The sequence below is a fragment of the Cervus elaphus genome, chromosome 15 (genome assembly GCF_910594005.1).
Source record: "Cervus elaphus chromosome 15, mCerEla1.1, whole genome shotgun sequence".
Taxonomy (NCBI): domain Eukaryota; kingdom Metazoa; phylum Chordata; class Mammalia; order Artiodactyla; family Cervidae; genus Cervus; species Cervus elaphus.
In genome coordinates, this window is record NC_057829.1 from 66,948,802 (window position 1) to 66,964,233 (window position 15,432).

The 15,432-nt window shown below is 45.0% G+C and overlaps 1 protein-coding gene across 1 annotated transcript; it reads left to right on the forward strand.

Moving 5' to 3' along the window:
* The first annotated feature begins 1,276 nt into the window (after window positions 1-1,276).
* INA (internexin neuronal intermediate filament protein alpha) lies at window positions 1,277-13,631 on the forward strand. Its single transcript, XM_043925237.1, has 3 exons — window positions 1,277-2,415; window positions 10,182-10,306; window positions 11,621-13,631. Exons 1-3 carry the CDS (start codon window positions 1,351-1,353, stop codon window positions 11,928-11,930), a joined length of 1,500 nt encoding a protein of 499 aa, XP_043781172.1. The 5' UTR covers window positions 1,277-1,350; the 3' UTR covers window positions 11,931-13,631.
* Window positions 13,632-15,432: the final 1,801 nt, after the last annotated feature.

The window sequence follows — 15,432 nt, forward strand, 5'->3', positions numbered from 1 at the left end:
GTGGTAGGGCCTGGCCATCTTACATGACATAAAGCACAAAGACAAGAGTACACTCCAAAGTCTCATAGGACTCTATACCCCCTCCCTTTTTTTAGTGGCCTGTCTCAGGTAATATTTCTTCCATGAAAGTAAAATTTATCCTAGAACTACATCCTTGAGATTCCAAGATCAAGAAAGGCCTTCAGTTTGGAATTCTGGAATCTACTAAAAAGTTCCTCCCCTTCCCTCTTCAAAGTCATAGCCACATCCTGAGAGATTACAAGTTTGAAGACCCCACGCTGCTTCCTCCCAGCCTTCATCTTTACAGATCCCATTCTTGGAAATTCACCCATGCAGAGAAACAGGCCAGCTCAGGCAACAGCACTCTTCTGCACTTTCGGAACTTAATGTTTGCAGGGACCTCTTTTGTCCAAACCAGATGAAGATATTCACAGACTGAAATCTCAAACGCCTACGGGCCAGACAGGTAAAGTCGATGGATTAAGAAGGCGGACATTAATCAGTGGAGAGTAGTGGGGGACTGTGGTAAACAGGAGGGCACACTTAACACATAAATGGCAGGGGCACCTCAGCTCCGCCCATCATGGCCATCCCAGCTTTTCCCTCCGCTTCTCTCCACTCCCTGCAACTCAGCTCTCGCGCCGCACCTCCCTCCCCTCTCTTCCTCGGGGCGTTGCAGGCTTTCGGTGCAGCCACCCAACACGGGCGCCCCCGAGAGCCGCAGAGGAGCAGCTGATGCGATGCTCTCTGACGTAGACCCACTTTTCCCCTGGGAACCCCGAGCGGGCTGAAGGAGGGGACAAAGCCGCGCCCTGAGGGTCTACACTCTAACTGGAAAAACAGAGCCTCACGCCCAGGAGCTCCGGGGTGGGCGTGAGAGTACAGCACACCTCAGAAAACACTAACCTCCCGGTGGATTAAAGCGGGCAAGGAGGGCAGGGTCAAGGGACGCGATAGAACCGCGCAGTGTCTAGATGGGGACGTCCCATGGTTCAGGCACCCCTCCACACAAGTCACTTCCAAACCAGACGATCCTCGGCGAGGGGCTCATCAGACAGGCGGTGGCTCCTGCACAAATGACTCTGTCCCCTCGCCCTCGGTTCGGGGCGCGCGCAGCTGCAGGAGCCACTGCGCCTCCCCGCCCGCGCTCCTGGAGGCCCCCCTCTCCCCTCTCCGCCAGACCCGAGCAGGAGCTCCGCCCCCAACGCACCGCCCCAGTCGTCCCCCCACCCCGCCCCCCCGACGCCTTAAAACCCGGTGCACGCCGCCCCACCGCGCCCCGCCCGGCGCACCTCTCCTCTCCTCGCCAGCGCCAGCCGCAGCCGCTCTCCCGGCCCTGGTCCCGGCACCATGAGCTTCGGCTCGGAGCACTACCTGTGCGCCTCCTCGTCTTACCGCAAGGTGTTCGGGGACGGCTCGCGCCTGTCCTCGCGCCTCTCCGGGGCTGGCGGCGCGGGGAGCTTCCGCTCGCAGTCGCTGTCCCGCTGCAATGTGGCCTCCTCGGCCGCCTGCTCCTCGGCCTCGTCACTCGGCCTGGGCCTGGCCTACCGCCGGTCCCCGGCGTCCGATGGGCTGGACCTGAGTCAGGCGGCGGCGCGCACCAATGAGTATAAGATCATCCGCACTAACGAGAAGGAGCAGCTGCAGGGCCTTAACGACCGCTTCGCCGTGTTCATCGAGAAGGTGCACCAGCTGGAAACGCAGAACCGCGCGCTCGAGGCCGAGCTGGCCGCGCTGCGGCAGCGCCACGCCGAGCCGTCGCGCGTCGGCGAGCTCTTCCAGCGCGAGCTGCGCGATCTGCGCGCGCAGCTGGAGGAGGCGAGTTCGGCGCGCGCGCAGGCCCTGCTGGAGCGCGACGGGCTGGCCGAGGAGGTGCAGCGGCTGCGGGCGCGCTGCGAGGAGGAGAGCCGGGGGCGCGAAGGGGCCGAGCGCGCCCTGAAGGCGCAGCAGCGCGACGTGGACGGCGCCACGCTGGCCCGCCTGGATCTGGAGAAGAAGGTAGAGTCGCTGCTGGACGAGCTGGCCTTCGTGCGCCAGGTGCACGACGAGGAGGTGGCCGAGCTGCTGGCCACTCTGCAGGCGTCTTCGCAGGCCGCGGCCGAGGTGGACGTGACTGTGGCTAAACCAGACCTGAGTTCGGCGCTGAGGGAGATCCGCGCCCAGTATGAGTCGCTGGCCGCCAAGAACTTGCAGTCGGCCGAGGAGTGGTACAAGTCCAAGTTTGCCAACCTGAATGAGCAGGCGGCGCGCAGCACCGAGGCCATCCGGGCCAGCCGCGAGGAGATTCACGAGTACCGGCGCCAGCTGCAGGCACGCACCATCGAGATCGAGGGCCTGCGCGGGGCCAATGAGTCCCTGGAGAGGCAGATACTGGAGCTGGAGGAGCGACACAGTGCCGAGGTGGCCAGCTACCAGGTAAAGGTTGGAGCGCTGCGTAGAGAGGGGAGTCCTGTTTTCTCCGGAGCGTATTTCTCGCACAGTTGGGGCCCTCGAAATCAAGGGGAGGATGAAAGAGGGTACGGAAAGCGCCCCGCCCAGAGGCACCGGCAAACAAAAAGCCCTGGGGCCTCTCTCGCTAATTTTAGGGGCCTGGACCCCCTCTTTCCCTGCCCCTCACTTGCGTCCCTGTCTGAGCCCTTCTAACAAAGAAGCCCTCAAGCTTCTATTCTTCAGCAAGTGGGCAAAAACACGCTGGCGACCTGAAGAACAACCCCCTCCCAAAGAGGGAGTGAGCGCAATAGGGGTGGGTCACAGCCTTCCGTGGTTGGCGGTGCTGTTTCCGCTGTCTGGCTTGTTTGATTGAAATGCTTTGAAATGCTTTCTGGGCGTCCTGGGAGTATTTCTGCCATTGGGTTGGGGGAAGAATGCGAGACTATACTGGCAAGAGTTATATCCCATTGTCTTGACTTTTGCCCTCAAAGGAGTAGAGACTGGCAGCCAAGGAGATGAGTGATTGGGCTAGTTATAACCGCCCTGCTCTATTCTCTCCCAGCACACACTCAGTTCCCTCGGCGACTAACGGTATTTCTTCCTAAAGAACGTATTACAGACGTTAGCAAAGGAGGATGGTCGGGCGCTGTCCTCGGTGCTGATCTCGAGTTCTTCCCATCTCAGAATTTCCCTTCTGTCTCATGTCCCAGTTATGACTCTCTAGGCAATTAACTGCTTCGATTGTTTTTTTTTTCCTTTCTGCAACACCAACACATCAGTCTTGGCTACCTGCAATCAAGGGTCACCTCGTGGACAGCCTCAATTTTCACTTTCATGGATGGCTTAGCATTTAACAAAAACCACTTAGTCTGCCCCGCAGCAGTGAAGTCCTACTTGAAAATGACCATTTCCTTAACATTTGTCCATCCTAAGTGCATGTGATAAATCACAGAGATGAGTGCATCTTTGTTATAGGTCACTTATTTTTTTCCTGTCTTTGCCTGTCCTCTAAGCTCCTGTGAAGGTATCGATTGGCTCTTTCCTTCTTTTCTCTCCAAACAAAGGCCACTGTATCTTCAGTTTTACTACATGGAACATTCTGGGCTTATGACCACAAAGGGCACAGAAGAAGGTGAAAAGTGTGGAAAAGAATCTAAATAGTGTGGTTCAGTTTCAAGGTGCCATAAAAGTTCCATTGGATAGAATGCTAATAGTTCAGAAACTTGCAATAATTCATTATACCAAGCTCAAAGTTTCCATTTGATAAAATTAATAATGTTTAGGAACGTTAAGAAAATACAATCAAGAAAGCAGTGAATCCTCAAATTGCTATTTTTGTCTGGAGCCAGAGAATTATTATGGGTGTGCAGTATTTGCTGTTCATTATAAATAACTCCCTTTGATAAAGGAAGAAAGCTTGCTTAGGCTATTTATTTTGGTGTTTATAATTACAGTAATATTCAAATATATACTTTTATTCCACTTCAAAATCTTTAACTTGAACTTTTCGCTATGTGGCCTAGCTCTCAATGGCCTGAACTAATTATATTTATTTAATTGAGACTTCATGTTTTCTTCTAGAAGCTTCAAAGGATGGGCTTCGTGATCTTCTGAAGGGCTAGCCCAGTATTTCTCTAAAAAGGATAACTTACCCATAATCACCATCTGAATTGGGCTTTGCCATGTCATCTATTTGCTTGGTGTAGCCCCTACATTCTAAGAAGTAGTGACAGTATTGTCTGGTTTGTTTTGTTTGCTTTAAAAGGCTTTCAGTGTTAGACAATAGTAGGGTCATCCAGACTAGCCTGCAGAAAACAAAAAACAACAGAAACTGCGGCATCTGCAGCTCTGCAGTGCTGCCCCCATCAGCCATAGACTCAGTGGACCTGCTGTGAATGGAAGAGGAGATCAGACAACAGATATATATATATATGTATGAGGAGGGTAAAAGCTGAGGAGGGGCTCACATCTTTACCTGCAGATCCTGAAGTCCTGAAGTCACAAGGGTGTCATCAGGCTATTCTGACAATCTTAGCAGCGCTGATTGAGATGAAAAGCCTCCTTTCCCACAGTGAGATTCAGCCATTGTTTTCTTGCCCTCTAACCCCTCCCCCTCCCCTTTCACTGCAGAGATGGGAGGCTGTTCTCTTTCTTTTGCTTCAGAGATTAGTGGTAGACCCATTTTCTTTTGCAGGTTTGCCACCCTCTTAGAGGCAGAGGAAGGCCCCATTAAAGTCACGTTTTCCCTGCCCCAGAGAGCTGACAGCCTATTTGAGGAAAGAAAGCTTATCACACTTTTGAAAGGGTGAAGAATGAGTCAAGGTGACATATTAATAGTGAGTATACAGTGGTGTATGCAAGAGCTTGAATCAGGCGACACGAAAAATTAAGAGGCACTAGGACTTTTGTCCTCAGAAGCCAAACAGAGCCATCCTCTTTAACTAAAGGCTTTCCATTTCTGACACAAGGTGATTCTGGTTCCTGCCTCACCGCCATTAGAGTCCCTGTTCTACCAAAGATGTCTAAGGACATTTTTGAACGTTACTGGGGGCCCTGGCCCTATATGACGGTCAATCTTGGAAAGCTGAAGCTTTCCTTGAAAGACCTTGCGGAACAATCAGGATCACACCATCAGTTAATGCTCTCCAGGGAGATGAGCCAAGTCTGCCCTCTTCTCTCCAGTATGAGATTGAAATGTAGCCTAATTAAATAGCAGGAAGGGGCTGGCCCCTTGGAGATTGGGGGTGGCAGTGGCTACATATAAATCTATAACCTGATAGATCCATTTCTGAAATTAGAATTCAAGAAAAAGGTCTTTGTTTGGTCCCCTTTTCTCTTTTTTTTCTACTCTTCCTTATGCTTTTTGCTTTCTTTTGTTCTGTTTTTGCCCCCTCTCCCTCAGTATATTAGGGCTTCCCTGGTGGCTCAGTGGTAAAGAATCTGGCTGCCAATGCAGGAGATGCACGTTCTATCCCTGGGGATCAGGAAGATTCCCCTGGAGGAGGAAATGGCAACCCTCTCTAATATTCTTGCCTGGGAAATCCCATGGACAAAGGAGCCTGGTGAGCTCAAGTCCATTGGGGTCCCAAAGAGTCGGACATGACTTAGCAACTAAACACCAAACATACCACCTCACTGTATTATCACCTGGGCCACCCTTTAGAGCCTTTACAGAAAAACTAGTGGTTCCTAAACCCATTGACCCACCAAGGTTACTTGGGGGCTTAACAGAAAGAGTCTCAGGCTTACTCCCAAAGATATGGATTCAATAGTTTGCAGGTGGGGCCCAGGAATATGTAGTTTCAATAAAAGCACTGCAGCCTGTCAATTCCTTAGACTTATTTGGGGGTGCACTGACTTAAACCACCTTTCCCAGTGTAAACCAGCCTATAGAAATACTTGTAGTGCAACATTTTTAAAGTATTGTAGAAAAATCATGGGATGAAACAGATAGGAGTAGAAAAGGCAGCAGAGTGACCTGTGAGTGCACCACGTACAGAAATCCCCTCCCCACCTGCGTTATCAGGCAGAGCAGTAATTCTGAACAGCCTCCGTCAATCAGATGGTGCCGCCCTCACTAGTGTTCCCCTGGGTGAGGGCCCCTAAAAGTGATGAGCCCACAGCTCCGTCCGTTGTCCTGTGCTCCGTGGAAGATGCTCTGGTGGCCTGTTCTTTCTCTTACTTCCAGTCCACATCCTTCCGGCCCTGAGGAGGATGCTCAGCCATTCCAGGAGAGACCCCTGGAATGGGAGTGCCTCTCTCCTCAGTCTAAGCCAGCAGCTGCTTTGTGGTTGGGGGAGGGGGCAGACTGCAGTGCTCTGCTCAGATTTCCAGCTGGAGGCCATCTTTGGCAGGGCTTTTGAAGGGCAATGCAAGACAGCCTGGGGTGGGGAAGAAAGCGCAGACAAAGAGACTACATGTTGAAGAGCAGTGGTCAGCAGTCAGCATAGTTCCTTCTAAAAAGAGCAAAGTCATGCTTTATGTCTACACTGATCCATAAAATAGACCTGTGAAATGTGTGGCAGAAAAGTTCAAGGAAATCTCATCTATCTAGAACTCAGGTCCCCAGCAACCTCTTATTCAGAAAACAGCTGTGAAACAAAAATAATTTTTTAAAAGGAACTAATTAACCTACTGATGTGACACATCTATCTCTAAATCACATATTAGGAAGTTGGCCCCTCTGTTGCCCCCTAGCTTATTTGTTACATTACTTTGTGATTCTAAAGCATTTTGCTATTTGGATATCAAGCCTGCTGCAAGATAGAGAAGAGGAACCACAGGAGTCAGGTCTTGTCAGGAGTGAGTAGCAGCAGATTAGTTCAACTTTCAGGACAAAGAAAACCACTAGCAGCAAACACTAGTTCAAATACTGCTCTCAGGGGCCATTTAGGGTAGAAATACACAGCTTTATATATACCTTATATGTACCTTAGTTGACCTAAAAGATAAAACACATCACAGAATTATAGAGAAATAATTGATCATTATCTTAATCCTTAGTTGCTGAGAAAGGTTGCATTTTGTTTAGTATCCTAGGAAAGAGTAGTACAAAGCACTTTAGAAAAGTTTTTATTTAGATTTTTTATTAAAAACTGTTATGGAAACCTGGGTGTCCAGAGCTGAAACGCCTATGGCTGTTTTGAAGAATGAAGTATTATATTAAATTCTGATATTTAAGGTTTTAACTTTGTACCTTCCTATCTGGAGAAAGAAAATAATATCCTTTAAATGAAAAAAAAAAACAAAAAACAAAAAACCAACTGTTACGGAGATGTACATCTTCGTGAAAAACAAAAAATAATCCAGTGCTTTATGGGATTTGCCTCCAACTCTCCAATGTTAAAGTTTTATTATACGTTGCTTTCTTTAGTTATCTAAGCCAGGGGTTGCCTATCTCTCGGATCTAATGATGATCTGAGGTGGAGCTGATGTAATAATAGAGATAAAGTGCACAACAAATGCTGTGTGATTGAATCATTCCAAAACCATCCCCTCCCCTCAATCCATGGAAAAATTGTTTTCCACAAAACCAGTCCCCGGTGCCACAAAGGGTGGGGACCGCTGATCTAAGAGGTTGTAGGGAGGGCTTGTGATCAATTTGTCCATATCATTAAAAGGGTAGAGTCACATGGTATGATAGTAACAATAATAAAAATTACTAACATTTATTAAGCAGTTCCTAGGTACCAAATGCTGTTCTAATGACTATTATCTAATTGAACAGATAATGGACTCATCACATAATAATGTGAGGTGCATTAAATTGAAATCCTCACTTGAAGATCTCAGAATACCTTAGAGAAGAATAAACATTATAATTTCCCATATACAGAAGTGGAAATTTCAAAGAAAGTAAAGTGTAGAAAACTGAGGTATGTTAGATGTTTGTGGCAGGGCAAGAAATGCAATCCAAAGATCTTGATGAAATCCTCTTTTTTTCCTCCTGTAACATTTCTCCTGCCCCTCTGCATAATCAGAATACTTTCTCCCCTTTCTCCTTTTTCCTTCACCTTAGACTCTTTTCCCCTTACCACAGTATATTGATTCTCTTACTCCTAGGGCGTCACTAGAAGATTTGCTTATAGCTCAGATGGTGGAGTCTGCCTACAATGCGGGACAACCGGGTTCGATCCCTGGGTCAGGAAGATCCCCTGGAGAAGGAAATGGCAACCCACTCCAGTATTCTTGTCTGGAAAATCCCATGAACGGAGGAGCCTGGCAGGCTACGGTCCATGGGGCTGCAAAGAGTCGGACACGACTGAGCAATTAACACTAATTTAACCTCACATATAGCAACCATCAAGTAAAATTTCTTGGCAAAAATCCCTTTAAAATCTTATGATCTCTTAACACACTTTGGAATATTTCCACCATTGTTCAGTGTATTATATATTTTCCTCACTGCTTATCATTCCTTGCTCTGTACCCATCAGTTAATTGGGTTTTTTTCTTTGCAGTATTCCTGTCAATATTTATAGAACAGGTAGGTGGTATGAATTTTAATTCTTTCTGCAGATTCTTTTGATTTGGAAGTTTGCACCCCCTGACATATCAGCCCTGCCTTTCACCAGCATTTTATCATCCCTACAAGGGAAGTTCAAAGGATTCCTCAGCACTTTCTTGAGGTTTCTGATATATTTATCTGCATGACTGTTTCATAAAAATAACTCTCAGCTACTGTACTCTCCATGTTGAGAATTGCAACTGAATTGTATGAGTTATTTGCTCAGAATAAGAAAAGAAATTCATTCAACAGTCATTCGTTGAGCATCTCAAGTGTTCACTGTGCTGGGCTCTGGGCTTCCAGGGGTGAACTAACAGACGGCTTCTATGTAGATTACGTCCCAGGAAAGTAGATTTCTAACAGTGATCTACCCTCCCAGGGCCATTTAACAATGTCTGGAGACAGTGCTGGTTATCACAGCTGGGAGAGAAGGTGCCGCTGGCATCTAGTCCATAGAGACCAGGAATGCTGCTAAAAATCCTACATTCACAGTGACGCCCCCCCTCAACAAAGAATTACCCATATAACAAGAGCTAAAAAGCAGAGTGGCCACTTTTAGGTGGGAGCTTGCCAGGAATGCTGCTAAAAATCCTACATTCACAGTGACGTTCCCCCTCAACAAAGAATTACCCATATAACAAGAACTAAAAAGCAGAGTGGCCACTTTCAGGTGGGGGATTTTTTCTGAAGATACTTTTTTTAAAGTTTTCACGAATTTCCGTCATGGGCTAGCAGCTGCCCTGTCTTAAGGTAAAAGTACATGCTAGATCAGTGTGGAGAGGGTACTTAATTGGATGCCCAAGACCTGAGTAAAGGGCATTTGAACTGAATCTTGTGTAACATGAAGTCAGCCATGTGAAGACCTGCCACAGAGCATTCCAAACAGAGGAAAGAGCTAGTCTAATGGGCCTGCGATAGCAATGAACTTGGTCAGTTTAAGGAGCAAAAGAGAAGGCCACGGTAACTAAAACATACTGAGCAAGGTGAAAAGTATAGGCTGTGCTGAGAAGTTTGCACTTAATTCCAAAGCTGTTGGAGGGTTTTAAGTAGATGAGCAGATCTGCTGTGTTTTTAAAAGATCCTCTCGTTTTTCAAGAATCACAGATTTAAACCTTTTTTTCTTCTGTGCCTGGTTTTGCACCTGGAGGAACTTAAAGCACAATTATTATATGAACTTAAGTTTCTTATTTTAAAAAATTGTAATTTCAATCTGCTGTTTGGATTAAAAAAAATAATTCCTTGAAGTGTTTATGCTTCCTCCCTATCTGTCATGTAAAATTTGGTCAGTGAAGTGATTGAGTAGCAGACTTCCATGAAACCATCACAATGAATGGAGGCAGAGGAGACTTGCCATCCTCTCTGTGCTCTCCACAATTGGAATTTTCTGAATCTAAGCTCCTAACCTGAGCCTTTGGTTTTGAAAAGGACATTCAACAACTGAGTGATTCAGCAGTAATACAATAGCAAGGGAGGGACAGTAAGTGAGTAAAAAATAAATATCTTCCTGGTGTTTAGTTGAGAACCCTGTGCCCTGTGGTAGAAACGTATCCAGATCTCCTGGGACCTTTATGGAAAAATTAAGATGTTGGGACCCCATCCTGGGACAATTGAATCAGAATCTGGGCTGAGGGACAGGTATGGATTTTTAATGTGTAGGCAGAGTTGAGAATCCTTGCTTTCTCAATCTTGATGAATGACAGCCGGTTTGGCCTACGTATATTGGATTTGTGTTGCTGCTTTTCAGGATAACATTGGGCAGCTGGAGAATGATCTGAGGAACACCAAGAGTGAGATGGCCCGCCACCTTCGGGAATACCAGGACTTGCTCAATGTCAAAATGGCTCTTGACATTGAGATAGCAGCTTATAGGTACGTCACAGGGCATGCTCACCTAGGCAGATCCCATCACCTAGGGCATAGCTACCCAGATAAGTGGTTTTAGGCTCCGATTTCTGATGGGTGAAGTGGGGGGTGAGGAAAGGCATCACTGGCTCCTTCCAGGTGAGCTGACCCTTACGTCCCTCATCTTGGTTAGGTCCCAGCTCCACGCTGCTAGTACCTGGAGGCCTGGAGTAGTCTACCTACCTCTGCAGAGATTTAAGGGAATAATGTGAGTGCACAGAGGTTGAAAGAAAACCCATCAGACTCTAAAAACAGGGTTCATATAACTTAGGAAGTCCTCATAGATGAGGTATCCCCCTGGACTCCCACTTAAGCAATGTGTAAGTAAACATTTACCTTTAAAAAAAAAAAAGACAGCAGCTACTACTTTTTGAATGACTACTGTGTGCTAGGCACTATATTAGATTCTGCATATAAATTATCTAGGTATCAGGTTATATTATCATTTTGCAGATGAGGAAACTTGAAACATAGGCTGATTGTGTAACTTGCTGAAAGTCACAGTGTTTGTAAATGAAAGAGTTCAGACTCAACCTCAGATCTGTCTGAGAACTTTTTCTTTTTTTCTGACACTTTGTATACTACTTCAAAGCTCCCAGAGGATTTGACAGTGTTTTGAGTTTATGATTTTTTTTTAAATGATAAAAGTTACTGGAATTATGAGAGGAAAAGAAAGATATTGGGGCCATTCTATTATGATGCTGTTTAGGCCAGGCTGGAAAAAAGCTTGGTATCTGAAACAGTTTAATTCCTTGGTTTCTGTTGTTGCTGATTCCATTTTGTTTATATCCTGACATGCTGAAAAAATACAGATCTCAAGTTCAAGCTGAATTAGGCAGTTCCTTTGTGGCTTTCTTACCTTCTTACCCCTGTTGCACTTAAGGTGTTAATTAGTAAATTACTTCTCCTTAGAGCTTTGTAGATTCTAAGTGCCAAAAACGAAACCAAGGGGAGTTGAAGGGGTTTTTTTTAATGTATTTGCAAATAGGATAGGTTTCCCCTTGACAATGCTTTAAACATAGCTGGTGCTAAAGGTGTGTGTGTGTGTGTGTGTGTATGCGCGCGCTAGATGAAAAGGTGTGTGTGTGTGTGTGTGTGTGTGTGCTGGATAAAGTCCAAGTCTTTGGCCTTGAAATTCAATATTTATTGGTCTCAATGTCATGAAGAAACTGTGAAATCTGGAATCTGGAGTCTTTCTGAAATGAATAGGGGATAGAGGGTTAAGTTGTTTAAAAAGTTGCAAGTTGACTTCCTAAGAGTTTTTCTCTGTTGGATTTACAGGAAACTGCTGGAAGGCGAAGAGACACGTTTCAGCACCAGTGGATTAAGCATTTCAGGGCTGAATCCACTTCCCAACCCAAGCTATCTGCTCCCACCTAGAATCCTCAGTTCTACCACCTCCAAAGGGTCAGCCACTGGGCTGTCTCTTAAGAAAGAGGAGGAGGAAGAGGAGGCTTCTAAGGTAGCCTCAAAGAAAACCTCCCAGATAGGAGAAAGTTTTGAAGAAATATTGGAGGAGACAGTGATATCTACTAAGAAAACCGAGAAATCAAATATAGAAGAAAACACCATTTCAAGCCAAAAAATATAATTCTCTCGCTTAAACAAAGTTAATGCTTAGGAGGGGATAATATACACTTGACTTGTTAAACAGCCTATTCCTGATCCAAAACACCTGTCGCCACTCTACATTGTCTTCAAGGCTTCAGTCTCATATTTAGCATTGAATACATACTTTCTCTAATAAGAAAACCACACCTTAGATTGGAACAAACCGTAGTCCTAGAGCAATCACAGAGGAGTTATCTAAGAATGTAGCTTTCTCACCTAAAGCTCAGGCTTCACAGCTATAGATGATTCAGGTACAGAGGAAGTACAAACTAAGGTGCTAAATCTGTGATCATCACCATCTTGCTGTGAATTGAAATTAAAACCTATATTCACTCACCATACCCAGCCGTTACCCAGCTATGTAATCTCACTCTAGATATCTAAAACATGAGATCACTGCCAGAGATAAACCCACAGCCCACAACACACCCAACACCACTCGGATAGAATTGTTTCACAAATGATAGGTGTTTGTTTAATGGGTATTTTCCCTCACACCCCCCTGCAATTCCATATATCCTTTATTCCATTCAGGAAAAAAAAAAGGCTAGTGTAGTATTTGTCCCTTTAAAACACATTTAGGTTCTTCTCAAAAGAACTTAACCCCTTTAGCTCTCTCTGCTCAGTAATTAGAATTAGATGCATGTTGACCATTTCTATGATTCGTGTAATGACTTCTCCATGTCCATTTCATGTCCTTTTAATTATATACTTTAAAAAAAAATGGCAGTGATAAGTTTGTGGGTTGCCCCCAAGAAACAATGAAAAGAGTCCCTAGGTTTTAGACTTTTAGCTTATTCAAATCCATTTAATTAGGAAAAAGGAATAGTTTATTAAGAATGTAGCTTTTCACCTTAACTTTAGAAGCACAGTCATAGTTAATCCCAAACTGTGATTAAGCTGACCTTAGATTTAGTAGTGCAAGCTAGAAGAGGTGAGTATTTGTATGAAGGGGAAAAGACATAAAGTCTCATTTATCCGTGGCAGTTCATTTGTGGTGATAGAGAATTAGCTGTTTCATGCCTTTTCCCTTAAAATCCCCATATTCCCCCCCTAGTCTAGGTTCTAAAAAGGCCTTGTCTTACACCTATGCCTTTTAAGAGTATAAGTGTAGATTATTTTATCACCAGGACACAATGCTCCTGCCCAAAAGTAAAAAGTCCCTTCTGGTCAATCAACACAACCAGCAAATAAATAAAAGAAATCTTGGTCTTCTAACAGAGTTTTGCCCAACAGATTTCCCATTGCTGCATAGTTGGTGGGGTCTTGCTTCCCTGCTGGAGAGATACTCAGACCAGAGAAGGGACACGGTTGTCCTGATCAAACGCTAGGAAATAGGTTCTGAGAAGTCCAGTTTTCATTTGCCCAGCTGTGTAGCAGCTGCATTGCCCAGTCTTCCACATGTGCCAAGTTTGATGCAGAATTAATTCTCTGTCAGAGTCACTTCCACAGATCTGAAGAGTTGCCATATCTGTGTTACACATCTCCATTTCTGTGGTGAAAAGGACATGATACTTTTACTCAACTTTCTGATCCTAGCACGTCCTTCAGCCGTTCAAGGAACTTGAAAGAATACTTTTCTCTTCTTCCTTTCCCTCACTCCATTCCTGTCTTTACTCCTTACACTTACTGTAAAACATTAGTAAAATCAGAATTAAAAGTCACACGAATCCCACCAACATAACTTGTGTTTTGTGGTTTCTGCTGCTTTAACTGAGAGAAGCACTGTTTTGGTTCAGTGAACAGTTGCACACCCTGATAATTCAGAAATCATATGTTCTCTGTTCTGTGCATCCTTGTTTAGTGTTTCATTTTTTTTTTTCCCTGTCGAAGCCTTAGGGCTATAGTCTGCAGACTGTCTGGTCTGAAACATAATGCACTAAGTGGACAGTTCATGACAGGAAGTGGAGAAATCAAATCAATCAAATGATGAAAGACAATGTATTCTGTGCCTGGATAATGATTTAACTAGCTTAGCTTGCTGAAGATTTCTGAGAATGAACTGGCAGAAGGCACATGATAAGAAAGTTCTTCAAAACAGTAAGAATCTTTTCCTTCTTTGAAAATGAGGCTCTGCTTTTGCAGAACCCACGTGCCTAGGTAGAACATGGGCAGCAGTAATAGAATCTTCCTCTACTGTAGTGATTCTTAAAACCTTTTTTGGGATTAAAAAGGCTTCTCTCCCTTGGAGAAAGCTATGGATCCTTTCCCCCAAGAAAATACATGCACAAAACTACACAGGTCAAGGGATCTGTGACTCCTTTAGAACTATCTACTTCTGGTATACAGAAGTCCATGGATGCCAAGTTGAGATCTCCTAATGCCATGCCAGTTTCCAGGATGGGGACTGCCAATGAGGGGATATATGGATGCAACTCACAGCTGATGGTTGAAGCTGGAGCTTGCTGAATCCTGAACAATGTTGTCATTTTCAGTCCATCTGTCTAAAGGCACTTTCAGGCCACTTGAAGATACATTAGTGGTGCTGCTAGTGAAAGATGTTAGTTGCATACTGAGAGTTTTGAAATAAAACATCTTTTAGGAACTTCCATGGTGGTCCATTGGTTAACACTCCTCACTTCTAATGCAGAGGATACAGGTCCAATCCCTGGTCAGGGAACTATAATCCCACATACTGAGTGGCACAACCAGAAAGTAAAACACACACACACAAACATCTTTTAGGGCCTATTAAAGAACAGTAGATTCATCAGTACATGGGCTTGCAATGTAGACATTTGTTGCCACTTCTAAGAATAGTAGTATGTGGTTACTAGATCCTTCTCTATGCAAGGCCAGAGTTCTTTCCTTAATTTATAGAATTGCTGACTCTTACTAGTCTGTATCTCCTATTTTCAGTGAGTTGCCACTAATTGCCATGAGCTTGTTTATAAAAGAAAGACATTAAAAGCATATTATGAAGTTGATAAATTATTAAACCAGAACAATTATAGTAACAGGGAAACATGGCATTCAGCATCACCAGGCAGGGAGGAGACGGAAAGGGGAGCAGCAATATCGACTGTTAGGACAGGACAGGACAACAGAGTGAGTCTGTGAGACTATGGGGAAGCCTGTCCATGAAGCATACTAGTGATAGACTCAGTCACTAGGCAATGTGATCCTCCACATCCTGAAATATATTAGTAACAGCTCTTATTTATTCAGTACCTACTTACCATATGCCAGTCACTCTACTAGGCAGTAAACATAGAATGATCTCAATTAAGCCTCACAACCCTCCCTAGGTATAGTATTTGTATACCCATTTGACAAATGAAGGAAGAGAGTCTTGGAATGACAAACCCTTGTCTGATGCCCCATAGTGAGTAACAGAGCTGGTTTTCTGATGCTTCAGTGCCTGCTTTTCTTTCCTATGTTGCCTTTCTATGTAAAAGAAAGTCCCCCCAACTTGAGGAAGTAAACATCTTTCTTTTCATCTTCTTTTTCACTCCTTCCTCCCAGGGTTTAACGGAAGGTTT

Excerpts from the sequence above, each read along its gene's own strand:
- INA (XM_043925237.1), top strand. The coding sequence starts at position 1,351 with ATGAGCTTCGGCTCGGAGCACTACCTGTGCGCCTCCTCGTCTTACCGC. Across the intron at positions 2,416-10,181 it reads CCGAGGTGGCCAGCTACCAG|GATAACATTGGGCAGCTGGA; the intron begins GTAAAGGTTGGA and ends GCTGCTTTTCAG. Across the intron at positions 10,307-11,620 it reads ATTGAGATAGCAGCTTATAG|GAAACTGCTGGAAGGCGAAG; the intron begins GTACGTCACAGG and ends TTGGATTTACAG.